The sequence below is a fragment of the Peromyscus eremicus genome, chromosome 7 (genome assembly GCF_949786415.1).
Source record: "Peromyscus eremicus chromosome 7, PerEre_H2_v1, whole genome shotgun sequence".
NCBI classification, from domain to species: Eukaryota; Metazoa; Chordata; class Mammalia; order Rodentia; family Cricetidae; genus Peromyscus; species Peromyscus eremicus.
In genome coordinates this window covers 93933112-93955651 of record NC_081422.1, presented here as the reverse complement: position 1 = coordinate 93955651, position 22540 = coordinate 93933112, and the positions used below count along the sequence as shown (strand labels likewise).

The window sequence follows — 22540 nt, the reverse complement described above, 5'->3', positions numbered from 1 at the left end:
GCAATGGGAAAAGGGGAGGCTCTCCCCTGGCTTTCTGATGACAGCAATGGGGAAAAGTGGTACCCACAAGAAGCAAGACACCCTTCCTTTCCCCTGAAAGCCAGAGTCTGAGGACATTTTTCCATTCTTTCTCTCCAAATCCCTTTCCTCCCAATCCTGAGCGTCCAGCACTCTTGTGTCCGGCTGGCTGGCTCACATCTCCCAGTCCCCCCTGCTTCCTCCTCCCTCTCCTGAGTGTCCAGCACTCCTGTGTCTGTCTGTCTGGATCACATCTCCCAGTCCCCCCTGCTTTCTCCTCCCTCTCCTGAGTGTCCAGCACTCCTGTGTCTGTCTGTCTGGATCACATCTCCAAGTCCCTCCTGCTTCCTCCTCCCTCTCCTGAGTGTCCAGCACTCCTGTGTCTGGCTGGCTGGCTGGCTCACATCTCCCAGTCCCCACTGCTTTCTCCTGTGACAGGGCAGGTCCTGGGACAAAGTCAGGTGAAGCAGATACTACACTAAGTTAGAGATATTTGGGCAAATGAGCAAAGGAATACAAGTTCAGACCCAAAAAGGAAAGTCACCTGTCTGTCAGAAACGTCAGCAAGACCAAGAACTGTCCTATCTTTAGAAACTTTAAGGTCAGAAAGTTGACCTAGGATGGGGTCTCTCAGATAATCACATAGTTTTTACCATATTCTTATACTACCTGTGTCCTATTATCTCTTTAACATTTTATATTAAACAATTGCACTTTTCACATAAAATACCTGCTTTATACTTATACAAGAAATAATTCTACTACCTCATATAACTGTATGCTAGGATTCCCCACACACACCAATTCATGTGAAGGAAAAGAAAAAATAAGTTGTAAAATAAATGGCCCATGTACCAACTAAAATCATCTCTAGTGTCCCCCAGAGATATGCAGGCTGCATTTGGCAAACTTCATTTGCACAAAGAGCTCAACCCTGATCGGCTGGACATGAGACAGGGTTGGCATCCTTCTGGCCATGTGCATCCACGACTTAGGAAAGGACATGAAGGCATCCTTTAATCTTCTACCCAAATCACAAGTGTCTCAACCCAACTCCACTTCTGACTCTGTTTCTCCCAAAGAGGCTTTCTCAACTCAGTTACCCTTGAGGATCCCACAGGCTCTATTGGTCAGAAAAGCATCCCCATGGGAGGCAGCGGTAGTTCCCTCCTCCTGTGCAAATACCCCAGCCAGGATGGAATTCTCCTCTCATGGTCTCAAAGCACGCCTGCCTTCGCTTACCTGGAGGCTGGCCGCCTGGCTGGGACACTACAGCCGTGCTCTCCCATCTCTCCTTCACTCTGCCGGTCACTTCCTTATTGAGTTTTTCCCTCAGACGCCAAAATTCACGAAAGCTTCTGGCTGTCTGCTCCCTTTGGCTTCTCAGCAGGGACTCCAGGTGTCGGAGAGTCTGAACTGAAATTCCCTTTGTGCCCTAGAGGAGACAAAAGCCTTTGCATACACAGGCTCCCTCCTCCCTTCCCTAAAGCTGCTGACGTGGGGGTACTCGGACTGGAGCCTATCGTGTTGGAGGGGGTGACTGGGGAACAGAGAGGGTGGACTTCACATTGCAGCAAGTGTGTGAATTCAGGGTTTAGGAACTCTATCACAAGGCACAACACAGGACTAAGCGAAGGGCTACATCACAAGTCAACCCACATCACACCATAAGGGACTTGGATGGGGACGCACTTTCCCAACGTCCTACTGAATGACCAGGTGTCAGCACGGCCTATGTCATTTTGCGCCTCCTGGTACTACCATGTTCTCCCTGATGAATAGTGTTTGGAAAACTGAACTTCAAAACCAATGCACACTACTAGAAGTTCCTTGGGCTTCTGCCACTCACCCACCCAGAGCCCAGGAAAGGGTTTGGGAGGCATCCGAATGCTAGATGAAGATTTACCAAAATGAGACATTCTTAAGTCAAAACTGAACACAGGACCGGGATAGGATAGCAGCTGAAGACAGGCCAATCTCGATGGGAATTTTTATAAAACTCAACCTAGCTGTCTGAGTTTATTTTGCTTGTTTTTCTAATCTTACTCACTGAAATGCAAACAGTATGTTCAATGCTATGATGCTTGGCTACTTTGATAACATGATGTGCCTTTATTTACTAATAGATGCATTCAGGCTCTATCTGTGCACATCCGGGCACAGCCACATGTTCCATACATAGACAGTGGACTTAGAGAGATTTATGCAAACGGGACTGGCCCATAGACTAGACTCAGCCAGCTAAATGCCCTCTGTTGAAGATTTGGTTAGAGACACAAGGAAAAAATTAACCAATGAGTGGAGAGCATTGAGAGGGTCAAGATGAGGACTTGGAGGAAAGCAGAGACCTCTCTTCTGCCAAGAGGTGACAGAAGCTGTCCCGAGACAGCAACAAGCACAGGAAGAAATGAATGAGTCTGCAAGGTAAAGAACGAACAATCGCCTCTCTGGGCGAGAACATTTTTTGTCTTCATTATAGGCCTCAGCCTATAAACAGTACCCCTTAGCCCGGTGTAGTGGTGCACTATGTTAAGTCCAGCACCCTGGAGGCTGAGGCAGTAGGATTTGTGTGAGTTCAAGGCCAGCCTGAGCTGCACAGCAAGACCCTGTCTTTAAACATATAATCAAATGATAACTCAACAGTGGCCCAGGAACTGACCCTCTTTATCCCCATGCCTTCCAGCTTCTCTTCCAGGGTGTCCTCCAGGATGGGTCGGAACTGCTTCAGCCAAGTGGGGTTTTGCCTCAGAGCTGCTAACACCTTCCGCTGCTCATCATGGGACTCCTGCAGCTCTGCAGCGGGAGACGGTAAGCAAGGTCAGTGCTCCCCTGAGCCCGCAATCCCTGTACCTGCCAATGACCCTGAGAACCATCCTGTACCTGCCAGTAACCCCAGTCCAAAGCAGGCCGCTCCCACATGACCACCCCTGGGCCAGAAGATGACACATTTTCCCTTCTGTTTGTCACTGTCTCAGACATGCCACCCAGCTTCTACTCCCCCATCCCCCCCTGCCAGCCTAGACCTCCCAGATCTAGGCTCAGTCAGTCCTGAAGTCAACCCATTGCTTTTGGAACTGGAATTAAACTTTGGAAACAACTTGTTCCCTGGACTCCATGCTGGTCCCGGATTCCAGACCAGCTCCAGCCTCAGCCTGGCCTCCAGCTGATACCCTCTCCCACCACTGAACTCTCCTACCACTGAATCTGGTTCTGTTCTGATGCAGATTAAAGAGCAGACAAGATCTTCTCTTCAAGTTTCCTCCCTAGGCCCCTTGTCAGTCTTGTTACTTTGGGTCCTTCGTGATCTACCTACAGCTCCTTCACATGGAGAACAGCAGCAGAGACCATCTGAAGACCAGTGCAGTGAGCTCCCCTCCAGGGACCAGCACCAGGTGAGAGGCAGTGGGGCAGGCACAGGGGCAGGACCTGAGTCAGAATCCAGGCAGGCACCAGCTCAGCCTCCTGTAGCCTTGTGACTCAGTGACCCTGCAGACTGCATGCTAGCACCTTTAAACAAGGTACCTGGTACATACTGTACAGTGCTTAAGAAATATCTATCATGTGTCCTTAGTTCCTTCCACCATAGCTTCATGTATCCAGATTACGGTTAAAGGGAAAATAAAAAGAGAGAAGAGCAACCAATCTGCTTTCTGTAGTGATGGAGAGAGAGAGAGAGAGAGAGAGAGAGAGAGAGAGAGAGAGAGAGAGAGAGAGAGAGACCGACCCACCTTCCTCAGAAGAGTCCTCCTCCTCTGTGTCCACAACAGCCTTGGGCAACTCTTGGACTTCTGAGAAGACAGAACAATTAGTGGCACCAGAACCCTGCAGCCCACCCCGACTCAAAGAAAGGTGTAGTACCCCAGGGGAGTACTGGCCTGTGAGGGCAAGCCCTCCATTGACTCATCTTTCCCAGAGGGGCAGGGTGGAAGAAACGGTCACAAACACAGACACTGGAGGCAGGAACATCAGACTCAAAACCCAGTTCTGCCTCCAACAGCTGTGCATGAGCTGACAAGTCTCTGAACCTCACTAAACCTCAGTTTTCTTATGTGGAAAACGGAGTGATGATACCCATCCCACATTAAATCACAACATGATGAGATGATGAACCGTAAGTATGCGGCATGGCACACAGTCGTTATTAATGGCGTGCCACAGACACGGTGAGTTAGAAAGACTACTCAAGGGCCCAATTCTATCAACACCATACCCAAGACCCTCACTCCTTCCCTCCCGCCAGAGAAAAACCAAGCCAGGCATGAGTCTCTGACAGCTGATGGAACGCCTTCAGCACAGATGCCCTCTCTCCCATAGGCCCTCTTCCTTATCCAGCTGGACAGCCTGACATCACAATACATGTCCCATGGACTGCTATCACCCATAAATCACCTGGGCGATGAAAGGCAAAGAGCCCAGGACAACCCCAAAGACTGATCCTAACCACCCACTGCAGACTTACCCTCCATCTTCCTGAGGGACAATGTCTGGATCTGCAAAAGGTGGGATAGAGCAGGTTACAGCCAGCAGAGGACACTGAAGGGACTCTGCTCTGAGCATCAGACCTGCCCAGAACAGGGAAGAAAGGGCATGCCACCCACTAGGAACTAGAATGGCTCACTACCTGGCCCCAAGCCCAACTCATCTCCCACCGTGCATTGTGGAAAGACACCACACCAAGGAAGAGCAGTTGCTAGTAGTCCTGGGTGACAGCCTGCTCAGCTTTCTCAGGGATGGGAGACCAGAACGCCGTCTTCAGAGGGCTGTTCCCTCAGAGGAGGAGCCCACGGAAGCAGAGTGGGACAGGAGTACAGTTGGTATGGAGATAAAATTGATGTAAGACAGCCAGGAAAAGACAGAAATTCTAGCCAGTGGTGCAGCCAGCTGAGCTGAGGGCTCATGGGAACACAGAGGCCAGACGGCATCCCTGCCTGGAGGCCTGACCCAGGCACTGGCAAATCTGCTCAGCACGCCTTTCCCAACAAGGGCCTTCTCCCTCCTCTTTCACGGGCTGCAGACTGAGCAGCCGAATATGGTCCACATGACCTCAGGCCACAGTAACAGCCCCGTCCATGTTTGGATGGAGAGTTCTGAACCAGCAAAGGGTCAAGAGTGCTAGTGGCCAACTGTTTTTGGTTTTCCTGGTTTGTCTGTGTTGTTACATGGGACCAGTAAGAAGCACGTTGGCTTCTGAATAAAGGAAACACTTTCAGAAGAAAGAAACGCTAAAGAGGAAAACTACTGTCCACACTCAAGTCCCGGTTCCATTTCATCCACAAACTCAGCTGCTTCTCCGCCTTGGGCTGTGAGACACCGTTTATCTATGTGGTGCACCCTCTCTTCTGCTTCAGCTCGGTTTTCTAGCACCTACTGGATCATGTACTGCTGTAGTTCTCATCCAATACTGATCCCCCACTGCTTCTCCTTACCTGCCTACTCCAGCAACCGGAAAACCAATTATGCGGAGCCGGAGAGATGAAGGAGCAGTTAAGAGCACTTGCTGTTCTTGCAAAGGGCCCAGACTCAGTTCCCAGCAGCCTCTGGCTCACAACCTTCTATAATTCCAGGAACAGGGAACCCCCGTCCACCCAGCCTCTTCTGACCTCCAAAGACACCAGACACACACATGGTACAATACACACACACAGGCAAAACATCATTCACATAAAATAAAACCTTTTTTTTTAAATGAAGAATTCTCCTTAAAAATTATTTTCTTTCCCAGTTTCTTTAAAGTTTTATTTGCTCACTGACACAGCTTTAAGCGATAATATGTCTCCAAAGCCTGGAGCTGGTGAGATGGCTCAGCAGATAAAGGCACTTGCTGCCCAAGCCTGGTGACCTGTATCAGATTCGTGAATCTACATGAAGGTATAAGGAAGGATGGACTTCACGGGGCTGCCCTCTGAGCTCCGCATGTGTGCTGGAGTTTGTACATGTGTGCGCTCTCTCTCTCTCTCTCTCTCTCACACACACACACACACACACACAGAGAGAGAGAGAGAGAGAGAGAGAGAGAGAGAGAGAGAATAAATCATTCTTTTGAAATGTCTTGGGAAGGGGTCTTTTTTCTTTCTTTCTTTCTTTTTTTTTTTTTTTTTTTTGGTTTTTCGAGACAAGGTTTCTCTGTGTAGCTTTGCACCTTTCCTGGGACTCACTTGGTAGCCCAGGCTGGCCTCGAACTCACAGAGATCCGCCTGGCTCTGCCTCCCGAGTGCTGGGATTAAAGGCGTGCGCCACCACCGCCTGGCGGGAAGGGGTCTTTTTATCAACTTCGTCTATCAAATTTGACTGTGATGGTTGGGGCTTTGACACTATCTTGTAACTGCTCCTGTAAGTGACCCCTCCCCCATATTCCTATAAGTAACCCTAAGAGAACTCATAGATCACCAAGTTGGACTTGGGTGGTATCTGGACTTTGGTATGTCATGGGTTCCCTATCTGGGGTGAGTAGATGTGCGTGCTGTGTCTCCCAGGAAAAGTTTTGTCACATGACAGGTGGGCACAGTGACTGACATAATGTGGCTAGAAAGCAGAAAAGTACAGCTAACAAGAGGTACGAGCACAGGAGGAAGGGATTGGACAGTGGCAATAACTCCAGGGCTCTGTGGAAAACAGGAACCTGAGGCCCTGGGTGGGGCATAGAGGAGATGGGGCAGCTTTCCCACTGACCTGGACTTCCAAAGGGGAGCCGAGTGCAGGCTGGGGGTGGGGGAGAATTACCAAGAACGGGTGAAGAGTCACAGGACCCAGCTTTAGTAGGTGCTCAGAGACCCAGCAACTTTTATCTCGCTGGTTTATTAGAAAGCCTCCTCTGAAGCTGTCCCTTTATGGAAAGGGGGCTGGCTAGTAAGTTACATCTGTGAATATACTATAAGGAGCACAGGGGTGTCCCACAGCCCAGCTAGAGTCAGACGTCACCCGCCACTTACAGAAAACCCTGTGCAGACTTAAGCAAGCCTATTTCATCATCCATCAAATAAAGGTGGGGAGAAAGTGGGGTCTATCATGAAGGGCTGTTTGAGGTTTCAATGAGGTGACATGCAAAGTGCCAACCTGGCATCTTATGTGGTCTCTGGTGATAGAGTGAGACATTTGCCACTGCGAGGGAGGTGGCTGTAGCCTCATAGCCTTGTGCCCCTCTTCACTCCCCTTCAGGAGCCTAATGACGCCAACAGTATGAACTCAGAAGGATCCAAAGCCATCCTCACAGAGAAGAGGCCGGGCAGCTGCGGGCAGTGACTAGGGAAAGGACCGACCTACCGTCTCCTCTTGGGACGCGATAAGCCTGGCTTGTTCTTGAAGCTGGGCACGGAGGGCATTGATGTGGCGCTGAGACTGGGCAGCTGCCTTCTTCTGATCCTGAGACAGGGTGGCATGGAGCCTCTCATTCTCTTCCCGCATCTGGTGGGCACAGGAAGGTTGGGCAGTACGAACCCAAGTACCCCAAGTGAGAAGGGCGAGTCCCTACAGCCAAATGTTGGTGGCGGGTCTCGCCTAAGGCCAAGCTGGATTTCTAGACTGTGCAGGTGGTTTTCAAACAATTGTGGCTGCCTTCCAGTCTGGGTACATTTTTGAGCTGTGCCAGAGACGAAATGAGAAGAAAAAATGGAATGCAGGCCTCAAGGATCATGGAATGTCAGGCGGTGGTGGCGCACGCCTTTAATCCCAGCACTTAGGAGGCAGAGCCAGGAGGATCTCTGTGAGTTCGAGGCCAGCCTGGTCTACAGAGTGAGATCCAGGACAGGCACGAAAACTACACAGAGAAACCCTGTCTCGGAAAACCAAAAAAAAAGGATCATGAAAGAAGGATCTCTGTCAGATGTAGTCACCTACTGAGGACATGCAGGTAAGAAAAAAAGACCACTCAAAAATCATCAAATTTCTTTTCAGATAAAAACAAGAAGTGAGGAAAATGTGTTGCCATGCCACCTCTGACAAGAGAGCAGAGGTAAAGGAAGTTATTTACTAGTATTTGCGTAAAGGAACTCTAGAGAATGAAATAAAACCATCACATGGGAACTGAGTCACCCTGCAAGGCAGTGGGAGCAAGTGTCCCCCATGGGCCAAGCTCTGCCATGAGCCATGGCATCTCCAGGGCCGTGGCCAAGAGAACCTGAGAAAGTTAACTCACTTCCTCCTCAATCTACAAAGAAGGCATGTTGCTATCTGTGCTCGGGGCTCAGTATGTGAGCCCTTCACTAGACCCCTCTGAACTATCACCGGGGTCTGCTCTACCTGGTTCTCCCTGGAGGTGGAGGTTTGCAAAGAGTCCACACATGAATGATGTGACTGATAACTCATCAGAGTCTCAGAACACAAGAAGGCCTGAAACAGGGACCACTTAGTATAGGATGCATGGGGTTCGGAACATAGCTAAATAATCTGCTGAATAGGCAGATGACTCCATCTGTATATTAAAGGGACTGGCAGCCATGAACAGTATCTGCAACAATACACCTGACAACCAGTCCTAGAGAATGGGGGGGGATGCTGCATAGGGAGAGGTCATGGGAAACCAAACTCTCTTGCTACCAAACAACAGCGACCTCTCTCCTCTCGGCTGCCCGCTCTTCATGGAGTGCCTTCATCTTTCTCTTCCATTCTGTTTTCTGGAAAAGAGTAACAGCTTTGTTAAATGGAGCCCTCTAGGTAGTAATAAATACAAACTACAAAACTATGAGGAGTAAAAAGTACTGGCTCCTGGTTAGACAGAAAGACAAGTGGAACAGAATAGAGAAACGAAACCAATTTGGGGGAAATGGAAACAGTGGGAGAGAGAATGGGGGCCCGGGTTATTAACTACTGGTGTTTGAACAAATGGCCAACTGACCAGAAAAAAAAAAAAAAAAAGCTTGGATGCCTGTTTTACGCCAAAATCAACTGTAGACAGATCAGATAATTACACATAAAAATCAAGACGGCAAAATAATAATAGTAATTAAGGCCATAGAATGACTCAAGAAAACAAAGGAATATTTTCTTTTTAACTCTCAGAGTAGGCACAACAATAAAGGACAGACAGAGAGGTTGAAGAGATGTCGGCAGTCACGAGAACTCGCTGCTCTTGCAGAGGACCTGAGTTCAGGTCCCAGCACCTACATCAGGTGGCTTACAACTGCCTGTAACTCCAGCCCCAGGGGATCCAATGCCCTCTTCTAGCTCCCGAAGACACCTTCACACACACATGCATACACACAGAGACACACACTTACACATTAATAAAAATAAAAATGACTCTTTTTAAAAAGCTGATCATTTGATAACTTTTACCAGAGAAACTTTACTTTTTTATGGCCAGACAACAATAAAGAGAAGTTGAAAGACAAGTAGAAGACTGGGGGGAAAATAACGAAATAACAAAAGGCTGGATTAATTTCCACAAGTAAAAGCAAGGCCAGGGCAGTGGCTCAAGGCTATAACTCCAGCAGTTGAAAGCTGGAAACAGAAAGGTCAGGATCTCAAGGTTAGGGTCCTTCTCAGACACACAGCAAGTAGAGGTCAGTCCAGGCTACATAAGACCCTGTCTCAAAAGGTGAAACAAAAGAGAGGGGCCAAAAAAGAAAGGGAACAATATGAACAGAGTTCAAGTTCATTGGAAAAGAAAGTCTGTGTGTGTGTTATTTGTGTATATGTGTGTGTACAGGTATGCTTGCATGTGTGTGGAGGCCAGGTTCTTATTTTTGAGACAGGGTCTCTTACTAAACCAATTAGCTAGACTGATTGAGCAGTGAGCCATGAGTCCCAGAATCTGCCTGTCTCTGTCCCCTAGCTCTGAGGTTCTAGATGCATGCTGTTCCTGTCGTTTATATGGGCATTGGGGATCTAAATTAAGGTCCTCATGCTGGCATTGTGGGCATTTTACTGACCAAGACATTTCCCCAGGAACAATGACCTTTTATGATATAAAAAAATCTATGAACCATCTTTGTTGGTTAGAGTTTTTTGGGTCTGGTTTTGTTTTGATTTTGTCTACTTAACACAAGCTAGAGTCATCTGGGAAGAGGGAACCTCAATGGAGAAAATGTCCCCACCAGACTGGCTTGTAGGCAAGCCTGTGAGGTATTTTCTTAACTGATGATTGATGTAGATGTAACCAACCATCTTATTAAATAAGAAACACAGAACCAATGCAAAGAAGAAAGCCAAGAGATCTGAGCTAAGAGCCTTACCCGCCTGCTGCAGCTAGCCTCTTAAGCCAAGAGACCTCTCCGAAAGAGAGCTACTTCCTGTCTGTCTTTATATAGACTTTCTGTTCTGCTTCTCATTAATTGTAAAACCAACCACATGACTGCCTCGTCACTCTCTGTTGTACAGCCCTCCAGGTCTTCTATGGTATTGAGATTAAAGGTGTGTGTCTCCAATGCTGGCTGTATCCTTGACCACACAGAGATCTACCTAGCTCTGCCTACCAAGTGCTGGGATTAAAGGCGTGCGCCACCACCGCCCAGCTTTTGCTATGGCTCTAATAGCTCTGACCCCCGGGGAACTTTATTTATTAACATACAATAAAAATCACATTTCAGTACAAATAAAATACCACCATAGATTGATGTGGAAGGGCCCAGCCCACTGTGGGCAGTGTCATCCCTAAGGTGGTGCTGGAGCAAGCCTTGAGAATAGCATGTCAGTAAGCAATGTTCTTCTTCTAGGTCCCTGCCTTGGTTTCCCTTGATGATGTACTGTGACATGGAAGTGTAAGCCAAACAATCCTCTTTCCTCCCCAAGATACTTTTGGTCATGATGTTTTAACACAGCAATAGAAAGCTAACTAGGAAAACATCTGTGGTGGTTTGAATAAAAATGGCCCCCATACATAGGGAGTGGCACTGTTAGGAGGTCTGGCTTGTTGGAGGAAGTACATCACTGCAGGGTGGGCTTTGAGGTCTCAGAAGCTCAAGCCAGGCCTAGTGTCTCGTTGTCTCTTCCTTCTGCCTGCAGATCCAGATGTAGATCTCTCAGCTCCTTCTGCAGTACCACATCTGCCTGCATGCCACCATGCTTCCCATCTTGACAATAATGTACTAAATCTCTGAAACTGTAAGCCGCCCCAATTAGATGTTTTCCTTTATAAGAGTTGTTGGTCATGATGTCTCTTCACAGCAATAGAAACTCTGAAAGATGTCATCCAAGCAGCATCTTTCTGCAAACAGACTTCAGCTTTCTCAACCACCTTGGAGAGCAGACACAGAAACTCATGTTGGGCTGTGGCTGACTGCCCCTGCTGTGGCCTTAGAGCTGTTACCGACCTCCACTGCCTGGACTTGAGCAAGGTTCTCCCAGTGGTGACCAGAGTAAACTGGGTACAAATCTTCCCAGCTCCGTTCAGTGGCCTCATAGTGATGGCCGGTTAGGAGTCTGCACACCACAGAAACTGGCAAGTGGTATTTTTGGCCCTGAGTTGATAACCTAAGCATTTACTACTACACCACAGACTTGTTACAAATATTTTCACATCCCAGGACACTGTCATACTTTCTGAATTGTTTTCAACTGTGTCAGAATAAAGGTTGGGACAAAGATGTCAAAAAAAAAAAAAAAAAAAAACAACCCACCTGTGTTTGCATATATTTGTACATATCAGGTAAATATGATGACTAACACATCACCAGCCTTGCCTGGGAAGCATATTCAGTGCTTTCATACTGAACAAAACCTGAAAATATAAAGCTGTGGTGTCTCTCAACTTCACTGAATCCACAAGGCAAAACCGAGGCCTCAGTGAGGACAGCTAGACTCTTGGCTTGCTCTGGAGAGAAGGGCGTCAAGCCACCATCAGCTCACCTGAACTTCCATCTTCTCTCGAAGGGCCTGGAGCTCCTGGGCCTGCTTGAGTCTCTCCTCTGACTCCTCATCCCGCAGAGACCCAAGGTGGGACTCAGTCATACTGTAGGACTTCAGCGCCTTCAGCTTCTGAAAAAGCCAAGAATCATTTCATTAAAGGAAGCCCTAGATGTGGCACTGGCTATTCCCCTTACCCCAATACAGGACCAGAAGGGTGAACTCTCCCAATCAAGAGCCTGTCCTGCAAACATCCACACAAATCAGCAGTCCCCTCACTAGGGGTCTCCCAAGGCTCAGCCCCTGCACAGTAGAAGTAAGCACCCACGGGAATAACAAACTTGAGTGTTATTTCAGTTCCAGTGAAATTCTGCTGTCCCCAACTCCAAGCTTGCCCAGCTGCTGGCCAGTCTCTTCAGGTCTAGATTAAGCTGAAAAGAGCCACACTGAGGGCCCGTGTGTGAGAGTCTTCATGCCCTGAGAATCCCTGCTTTTTAGACACACACACACACACACACACACACACACACACACACACACACAAGCTGTCACCAGAAACAGGTACTTTTACAGTGTTCAGAGCCATGTCACTTATACCTAGAGGTTTTGTTTTTTTTTTTTACTTTTTTTTTTATTGATTCTTTGTGGATTTCACATCATGCATCCCAATCCCATTCATCTCCCCATCCCTTCATATCCTCTCTCTTCTCTTGCAACGTCCCAGCCCCAAAATAAAATAAAATTTAAAATAAAAACAAAAACTAGCATACAAAAAAAAATTCTTGGTGTAGAAGCTGTGGTGTGACACAGTGAGTCACACAGTATACCCTTTAGTCCATACATCTTTACTTGTGTTTATTATAATGAGTCATTGATCTGGCTCAAGGCCCCAGGCTTCTGCTACACTCTCGATGCTGGGCCCTCACTGGGACTCCTCTTGGATCACCTGTTGCTGCCTTGTGTCATGGAGATCCTGTAGCTTTGGGTCTGCAGCTCCTACCCCTTCACATGCTCCAGCAGTTCACAGATAAGGTGGATGTTGTGGGGGTGGGCAACTCATAGCAGTGGTACCTAGGTGGTACCTGGGTTGGTCAGCTTGCCAGCTTCCCCTCATCGACACCACCAGGGCAAGCTCTCCAGCACTGCCCCAGCTAGCTCACCCACTGCAGCAGACAGCAAGGAGCAGGGCCAGTTCTCCTGCTCTCATGCCCTTGGGCCGGCTCACCCACTCCCACACCACCAGGGCCAGCTCTAGTGACACAGTGATCCTTGAGCTAGCACTGTGACCAGAGGAGCAGGCAGGCACAACTGGATCAAAGACAAACGAGACCCTTTCTACCTACCCACGTTATACTAACAAAGCCCATGTCTATTCCCACACACAACCTTATGATAAGCCTTATGCAGCTTTAAGAATCTTTGAGCCCGAGTTTACTCGGTGTTCTTGATAACTTTTCTCAGCCACTGCGTAAGCAATACCAGGACCAAATGTTAATCATTTCCCAGCTTGAGTATTTTCGCTGGCAAACACTTTAGGCCTGAACAACTGGGAGGGTTTCCACCTCTGCTTTCTCTGTCACCGCCACAGCACAGCACACAGCTGGCTCTTTGCACCACAGACCTCCATGGCCGGTCTTTCCTGTCAGCATATCCTCCAGCGGCTGCATCAACCCCATGTACCCTAATGTTCTCTCGGCAGTCAGGCAACACAGCCAAAGTGCTCACACCTCTGTCCCAGGCAAGCTCCAAGGAGCAACACTTCCAAAATGGACTTAGCTCTCAGTGGCCCTCCTCACATCAGGATGCTGCTGCCTGTAGTTTTGAAGACTATCTCACAGTACTTTTCCAATCATTCTAAATAGAATCTTACCTTGTTTCCCCCAGAATTTAAAAAAATAAAAGAATGAATTGGCAAAATAACTATCAAATGATACTGAGAATGTTGTGTCCAATTTGGTCCCTATACTTTAATACAATAAAATGTAGAAAGGAGGTGGGAGACATAAAAACACAACATGAATAGTCTTACAGGCACACAAAAAATAAATACTATCATACGGTGTTCCAGTATTAGAGGAATTTGTTCTGAGTGAGAAAGGGAGCCACGGCTGGTAACGGATCGTGTCCTCATTTTCTGAAACTCTGATTTCCTAACCAAACGTAATCCTTTGGCCCTTGATGAGGTGATTTCTGAACCGTGGTTTCTGATTCAAATCAACAGTTATTTATAAATGCCTACTGAGCAGGCAACATGTTAGGATCGGAGACATTGAAAATGGGGAACAATGGGTAGAGGGTGATGAGAGCAGAGCGCCATGCTGGGGGGTAGCAGCTTGCCTTCCACAGAACATCCCTAATTCAACAGGGGAGCACTGTGATGGGAAGGCTAGAATAATTACAGATCACGCACACGCGCGCACACACACACACACACACACTCACCCTCCCCGCCTCCCCAAATGAAACTTAGCCAGGCAAAACGGCATATGCCTGTAATCTCAGTGCCCTGTGAAGCTGAGGCAGGAGGACTGAAAGTTCAAGGACTGTCTGAGCTGCATAAAAAGTTTGATGTACATACTTTTTTTTTTGTGGCTGAGCATAATGCCTCACACTGTAACCTAAGCATTCACAAAACAAAGGCAAGAAGATTGCTGTGAGTGTGAGACCAGCCTGGTTTACATAACAAGTTCTAGGCCAGCTAGGTGACAGAGACCCTGCCTCAAAACAAAACAAAATAAAATATATATAAACAGTGTTCTTCAAAGAGGCAGAAAACAATAAAACATCCAGTAAATGCTACCTATTATATGCAACTACCACAGACCCCCTTTCCCCATATGGCCAGAATTCACCAGGTATAAGTCAGGAGAAAAACGTATTCATTTATCTATCACTTTTTTTGCCCAATAATGAGAACTCTTTGCAAAAAATAAGGTTAATTTTCTAGGAGAGCTCTAATTAAATGCCAGATAGTGTATGTACTACATATGTGCTAACTTAAAGTTGTTACAAATCTATCGTACACAGAAGAAACTAAGGCACAGGGAGGTAAAATAACTCACCCAAGATCACACTGTAACAGAGCAGTGCGTGTTTCCCTGAGCACTGTGGGATTCCCTGAGCGCTGGCATCTCTTGTCCAACTGTACACTGTGTCAGCTCCGACAAGTGCACGGAAAGACCAGCGCAGACTAAGCAATGACTTCCCAGGGTGGGAAGAGGCCTCCATAGGCAAAGTGCTTGTACAAACATAAGACCCCGAGTTCACCGACATAGCGGCACATGCTTTTAAACACAACACTTGGGAGGCAGAGGCGAGCCTGGTCTATCTACATAGTGAGTTCCAGGACAGCCAGAGCTACATAGTCCTGGGGAAAAAAAGGAACCTGAGCTCAAATCCCAGCACCCATGTAAGAGCCAGGTGCAGGAGTACACATCTGTAAAACCAGGGATTGGAGCGGGAGAAAAGCTAATCCTCAGGGCTCACTGGCCAGTCACTCAGGTCAAAATTTGGTCTCCCTGTTTAGTAAGAGACCATGTCTCAAAAACTAAGGTGCGGAATTTGAGTGTGGTGGCACATGCCTTTAATCTCAGTACTCAGGAGGCAGAGGCAGATCTCTATGAGTTTGAGGCCAGCCTGGTGTACATACCGAGTTCCAGAACAGCCAGGGCTATGGAGAAAGACCCTGTCTCAAACAACCAAAAAGTAAATGAATAAACAAAAAACCTAAGGTGGAAGGTCTGAAAAGATGGCTCAGCTGGGAAGAGCACTCGCTGCTATTACAGAGGACCCGAGTTCAGTTCCCAGCACCCACATGAAGCAGCTCACAACGGCCTATAACTCCAGTCCCAGGGGATCTGATGTCCTCTTCTGACTTCCACAGGTACCCACACATATGTGTGAACACACACGCATATGCACACACACACAAATAAAAATAAATCTGAAAAAGAAGTAAGACACAGAAAGATGGCAGAAGACATCTTATGTCCATCTCTGGTCTCTATATGCGTGTGCATGGGACAAGCCAATCTGCACACACACACAATTCATTTTTAAAAACAAATGAACAGGTTTTCAACAAAATAATTTTGGAAAGCTTTTTGTGTTGGGAACCTACCTCTTCTAGCGTAGAGTTCTGGTTGGCAACAGTTTTAAATTCATCCCAAAATAATTGTTTCAACTTGTCTATTTCCCCATAAAGCTTGCTCCGTTCTTTTTCTTTCCATTCATCAAACTTTTTTTTAGCTTCTATTTCCCTCTGACGAGTCATCTCTACTTCCTACCAAAGAGAGAGAAAAAAAGCAATACAGTCAGTCATTCCTTCCACATTGTAGCAAACATTTGCTGAGGACCCCAGAAGGCCTCTTACACGTGTATAACCTATGGGGATCCAGAGAACTCTCCACCCTCAGCCCCTGTGGTTTAGACCCAGAGTGGTCCACTGCAGACATGTCTTCTCTACACTGTAAACTCCCTTGAGGATAAGACTCATTTTCTCTTTCTTTACACTCCTCACAACGCCCGGTTGGTCTCAATGCCTGCTAACACAATAAATAATGAGTGAATACGTGGAGGAATGAAGGCTAGTGTTTTTACTCTGTAAATATTTACACCACACTCCCCCCAGCCTAGACTCCAGAGCTTTCAAAAGCAGTTAGCCAAAAACTCTGAGCCAACTAACACAAAACATTATATTCAAGTTCAGATGCCTTCAGCATCACTATGCAGAAGACCATGACTCCATTTTCAGCCACACAGGTCCTTTCTGGACAAACTATAACTATGCCCCACATAAGAGAAGGTGGCCCTCTATCTGACTTCTGGCTCAGGGACACCAATGGGAATTTGGGCCCTGCAGGAGTCTTATGCATGGCTGAGCACAACGCCCCGAGTCTCCCCAACCTTTCCCCTGCACGCCTACCTGGGCCTGCCGCTGCCGCTCAGCTTCTCTCTGGGCTTCCAGCTCCCCTTGGGTCCACTGGAGCTTGGCCCGCAGCTCCTCCAGCACCTCGCCCAGTGGCTGCTCCTGCTTCTGCTTTCCTGGAGTCAACGCAAGGATAGGTGAAAAGGCAACAATGGGGCATTCCTCCCTCTGCAATCACACCTCAGTCTGAGGGCAGCTTTGTCGGCATAGTTCATCGACCTGGGACGAAGAGCAAGCATATCCCCCACCTCCCTGTCCCTCTGCTTCCCCAAACTGCAAAACAGAAACAGAAGAGCACCCAAGTGGGGAGTGTGGTACGAAGTGAGAATGAAATGTGACAACACCAAGTGCTTACTTAGCACAGTGTCTGGCATGACAGGTCCCTAAATGTGAACCCTTAGTAACTGTACTTCAGAGTATTTTGACAGTAATGACAGACGGACATGCAACTATCAGAGCAGTGGTTCTCAACCTCCCTAATGCTGAGACCCTTTAATACAGCTCCTCATGCATGCTGACCCCAGCCATAAAGTTATTTCCTTACTACTGCATAACTGTAACCTTGCTACTCCATGAAACATAATGTATGTATCTGTGTCTTCTGATGGTCTTAGGCAATCCCTGTGAAAGGGTTGTTCAAACCCCAAAGGGGTCGCTGTCTATAGGTTGAGAACCACTGTATTCGAATAACAGAGATAATGAAATATAAAACTACATTAGTGACTTCTAAATGGAAATTACCAAGTACTCTTATTAAAAATCAGCCTTGGGGCTGGAGAGATGGCTCAGGGGTTAAGAGCAATGGCTTCTCCTCCAGAGGACCCAGGTTCGACTCCCAGCACCCACATGGTGGCTCACAACTGTCTGTAGCTCCAGTTCCAGGGAATCTGATGCCCTCTTCTGGTCTCTGTGGGAACCAGGCACACATGTGATGCACATATATGCAGACAAAATACTCTTACACATAAAATCAATCTTTTTTAAAAAAATGTTTTCAAATAAGTAAATAAAAGTGAAAAATCAGCGTTCACTTTGAAATAAGTACTGCACAGTAGGCAAGCCCTCTGGAGAGCTACATCTTCACCACCACCCCCATTTTAACACTCTGTTTTAAGACAGGCTCTCACTAAGTTGCCCCGGCAGACCTTTCAACTCTTCTGCTTCAGCTTCCTAAGCAGCTAGAATTAAAAGCCTATGCTACCACAGGTGGAACAAGCAATTCAGCAATGCAGCATTATTTCAGTTTAATAAAGTAATCAAAGGTAAGTGTAGACTAGAAGAGCTGGCAGCAAAATTGCCTTAAGAACACATTTCCTAGGGCTGGAGAGATGGCTCAGTGATGAAGAGCACTTGCTGCTCTTCCAGAGAACCTGAGTTCTGTGCCCAATGTCTATGTTGTGTGGCTCACAACTGCCTGTAACTCCAGACAGAAGTGATCTAACGCCCTCTTCTGGCCTCTGTAGGTAAACACACACACACACACACACACACACACACACACACACTTGTGGCATACACACAGAGAAACATACACATAAATAAAAATAAATCTTAAAATAGAAAAAGAACAGTCCCTTCTCCTTCTAAAAGATACAAGGAAAAACCAAAAAAAAAAAAAAAAAAAAAAAAAAAAAAAAAAAAAACAAGCCGGGCAGTGGTGGCGCACGCCTTTAATCCCAGCACTCGGGAGGCAGAGCCAGGCGGATCTCTGTGAGTTCGAGGCCAGCCTGGGCTACCAAGTGAGTTCCAGGAAAGGCGCAAAGCTACACAGAGAAACCCTGTCTCGAAAAACCAAAAAAAAAATAAATAAATAAAATAAATAAAAGATACAAGGATTTACATATGAGAATGTTAATCCTCTGCTACACAGTAAGGAGATTTTTGAGTTACCCAGATATTCTGCAGGACAATGCGAAAGAAACTGATGGTCACATCATGAAATTCTGTTCAGTCATTAAAAATTGTGTTTTCAAAGATGGTTTAGGGCTTGCAGAGTCCTGCCTAGTGTGCACAATGCCTTCCTTTTGATCCCCATTACTTTGCATAAGCCAGGCATGGTAGCATACATCTGCAATCCCAGTGCCCTGGAATCTAAGGCAGGAAGATCAGGAGTTCAAGGCTAGCATTAGCTATACTAAGCAAGTTCAAGACCAACTCTTTAAACAACAACAACAACAAAAAAAAAAAGCCAGGCAGTGGTGGCGCATGCCTTTAATCTCAGCACTTGGAAGGCAGAAGCAGGTGGATCTCTGCGAGTTAGAGCCCAGCCTGGTCTACAGAGCAAGTTCCAGGACAGTCAAGGGTACACAGAGAAATCCTGTCTCAAAAAAAAACCAAAAAAACGAAACTGTAGTATATTCTCAAGCAATCATCAAAAGTGATTTTTTATATGCTTGCAAATATATGGAGAAAATACATCAAAATAATAACTGCCAGTGATAATGCCCATTGTTTTTATTTTTCTTTTCCTATGTATCACCATGTAGTTAAGTTTCCATATCTAAGACATATTCTTACAAGAAACTAGTATTTAAGACATAGACTATTTTTCCTTAATAATCCCCAGTATAGAACTATGAAGAGATATATAAGTGCATAGTTAAATGGTACTGCTTTAAGCATGCTCTGTGTGTGTGTGTGTGTGTGTGTGTGTGTGTGTGTGTGTGTGTGTGTGTCTGAGGACTGAATCTAGAACTTCACTCATACAAGCAAGTCCTATATTACTGAGTTACATTCTCAATTCTAAAAAATCTTTTTCTTTAAAGGGAATTACTATGATGGGAAATAACAAAGTTTTCCTTAATGAAATTTTTATATTATATTATGCGTTTATTTTATTGTACCGATATTTCTGTTGAGCTCAAAAAGTATATGTAACTTTATGAGTACAGCACAAGGCCTTGCTGCTCCTTTTGGAATTTGAAATGGTAAAACTAAATAAAGTGATTAAGTCATGATCAGCTCTAGTACACAGAACAGCCTAAGAACTGGTCTGACGGCTCATTTGCCCCATTTATGCCCATAACCAGCCTCAGAGGGCTTCAGATGAGGCCGGGAGACCAAAGGCCATTCAGAGTCACTGCCTTCTTCAGGCACAGTGAAAGGTACGAACATTCAGAGGCAAAGTGCTGACCGCCGTCACATCATAGAAAGGAAAAAGCTACAGTGAAACCTGTCTGATCCCTCTTGTTCCCTAGCAGGTTCATGTGTATGTACCCCACTCACCAAATCCCAGCCCAGCAGCTCCCAGATGCTGCCCCGACTCACCGACTTCTGTCGTGCCTGCATGCCTGCGCTGGATGTGGCCCCGGAGAAAGGTGGCATTCATGAATGTCTTGTCACACAAATGGCACTACACAGAGGGGAAGCAATAGGAAGAGCGGGATGAGATCCCCCAGAGAGCACGGGACTTCCCTGCATTGAAAATCTGCCTCCACGTTGCCCATGGGCTGCTTCGGAAATAGAAATAATTTGAAGGGTTGGGAGTGTGTGAGACCCTGGGTTCAATTCCCATCACCACATAGATAAGGAAAGATTGGTGGGAGTGGGTAGGGAAGGAAAACAGGAACCCTGGTTTTCAGTACAATACAAGGCCAGTGGAAAGAATCACCACATGCCCCGGCCTCTTACAACCAAATGTGACCATGTCACTAAATTCCAGTCATTATATATAAGCAGAAAGCAATTTCTAGGAGGTGACTTTTTTTAGGAGGTGGCACATACCTTTAACTGGAGTACTCAGGAGGCAGAGTCAGGCAGATCTCTGTCACTTGCAGTACAATCACATTGGACAGACTCTGCACTGACAGGTTCTGCCCACTGCACACTTAACAGAAATCAACCTCTACTTGTAAGGAATATAAGTTGGGTGGGGCATCTTATTGCCCAACCCCACCCTAACAGCCTTACCCCCAAACTATAATCTCCTGAAAACCTAAAAGCCAGCATGATCTGTAACTACATTCTAGAGCCTGGCCCATGGCCAGGGTTAATGTCTCAACCTACATTTCTGGTGCAGTGGATTCAAATGATTACGGGCTGCGCTGGCCATCTGTCTGAACTATGAGGTAATTTTTCTAAAATGCGCCTGCCTCCACTGTGCCTTGCCACACACTTAGTCAACCTCCTCACGCTTCTATACCACATGCCTTTACACCGCACACTCTACATACATACAAACTCTCCATCCTTGTACATGCACAAACACACATACCTTCCATACATACTCACAGCACATATACTACATATCCTTCATTCGTTCACATAGACATCCTTACCTATAGTCTCTATATGTACAGACAGACATTTACATCCTTCACCCCCTCAAACACACAGACACACATCATAAATACATCTTTACATTAGATAAACCTCACAGCTGAGATCGTTGTGGTAAGTCAGTACAAGCACACATTACACAATACATACTCTACAGATATCATAGAGGTACTTCAATCATTTGCATATAAGCATTTAGCACACCCCCCACACACAGACACGAACTTCATACAGTCACACCTTCACACCCTGCACCTGCATCCTCTCCATGCACAGGAGTACTCCGTATACATAACCCTGTACACTCATCTCTCATACATCCATTCTACACTTACATAGCATAGCATCCAACAGCAATCCTCAGACTCTCAGAATGTCATCTCTAAAATCTGCCCCTCACTGGTGAGAGTGGCCTCCAGTAGTTCCATGTGTGGCCCAAGGCAGTACCATTCATCTGGCCTGGTGCCTAAGGTGCATAGCCCAGGTTCCCCTCAGCAAAGAATCCTCACCGTGTGGTAGCTGTGGGCCCCGGTCTGCAGGAGCAGCTGCTGCAGGGTGCTGATCATCTTTCGCCGCCGCCGGCTCTCCTCCCGAACACCCTTGAGCTCATCAGCCTGGCGACCCAGCTCCTGCTGGCCACGCTGCTGCTGGCCCAGGCTGGCCTGCAGCCGTGCTTCCAGCTGCGCCACGCTGGCACTCAGGCAGTCCTGGCAGTGCAGGAGGTACTCGATGATGAGCTGTGCCAGGCGCAGCACCTTGAGCAGCACTGGGTCCACAGGCTGCCTACAGTGGTTGCACACCTCTCGATCCAAGTTGCAGAAGGTGACGCCAGCAATGTTCTCCTGCAGGGTGGCCACGTCCAGCTCCCGGGCCACACGGTCCACGTCCACAGCGCTGATGCGCCTCCAGTCTATGCTCTCACGGCGAGGCTGGAACTTGAAGGTGGGGAGTGTGTAGGCCCCAGACAGCGGGCCACTAAGGCCCTCAACTGTGGCTGCTGAATACTGCATGGGCAGGAGAGGCTCTGGACTGACCACAGGGGTAGAGTGCCACCAAGGCCACTGGCCAAGGAGCTGAAAGAAGACCTGGAAAATGGAAGAGTCCAAGTCAGACAAGTTCGAATGGCTGTAGCTTCCATACACCTGTTCAGCAAAACCTTAAAGTGGAGCACAGTGAGTTGTCTATATAAAAGCTACTCAGTACAATGCACTGACTGTGTTCACATGGCTATATGGTGTAGGAAGGAAAAGTGGGTTTTCCATTGCACAGATATGTATCTGAATCCTCTGCCTTGGGCAAGTCTCTTCCTCTTAAACCTCCTGTGTCTGTGGGGGAGCAGGAAACCCACTTGGAAGGACTGTGGTGATGAAGGAGGCCAATGACACACCCAGCCTACTGCCTGGCACCTGGTGGCATCCTCAGGAACCCCCTACAGAACCACTGCAGTAGTGCGTGGCAAAGAATTCTGTCAAGTGTACAAGTGTAACACTACAGTTACTCGGGATAAAGTCCAACAACTCTACCAGAATGGCAGACACC

At 47.1% G+C, this 22540-nt stretch overlaps 1 protein-coding gene across 2 annotated transcripts in view; it reads right to left on the bottom strand.

The window, feature by feature from the left end:
* LOC131915310 (cilium assembly protein DZIP1L) overlaps window positions 1-22083 on the bottom strand; it is a 28111-nt gene extending 6028 nt beyond the window's left edge. For both annotated transcript variants that reach the window (XM_059268446.1, XM_059268447.1), the window contains exons 1-11: window positions 21511-22083; window positions 19991-20075; window positions 16721-16839; window positions 15917-16078; window positions 11800-11928; window positions 8565-8627; window positions 7279-7419; window positions 4478-4508; window positions 3747-3806; window positions 2678-2811; window positions 1261-1453 (exon numbers count right to left, since the gene is read on the bottom strand). In XM_059268446.1, the coding sequence (XP_059124429.1) occupies window positions 1261-1453; window positions 2678-2811; window positions 3747-3806; window positions 4478-4508; window positions 7279-7419; window positions 8565-8627; window positions 11800-11928; window positions 15917-16078; window positions 16721-16839; window positions 19991-20075; window positions 21511-22011 (1618 nt within the window). In that variant the 5' untranslated portion in view covers window positions 22012-22083. The remainder of the gene's footprint in view (window positions 1-1260; window positions 1454-2677; window positions 2812-3746; window positions 3807-4477; window positions 4509-7278; window positions 7420-8564; window positions 8628-11799; window positions 11929-15916; window positions 16079-16720; window positions 16840-19990; window positions 20076-21510) is intronic.
* Between the last annotated feature and the right edge of the window lie 457 nt (window positions 22084-22540).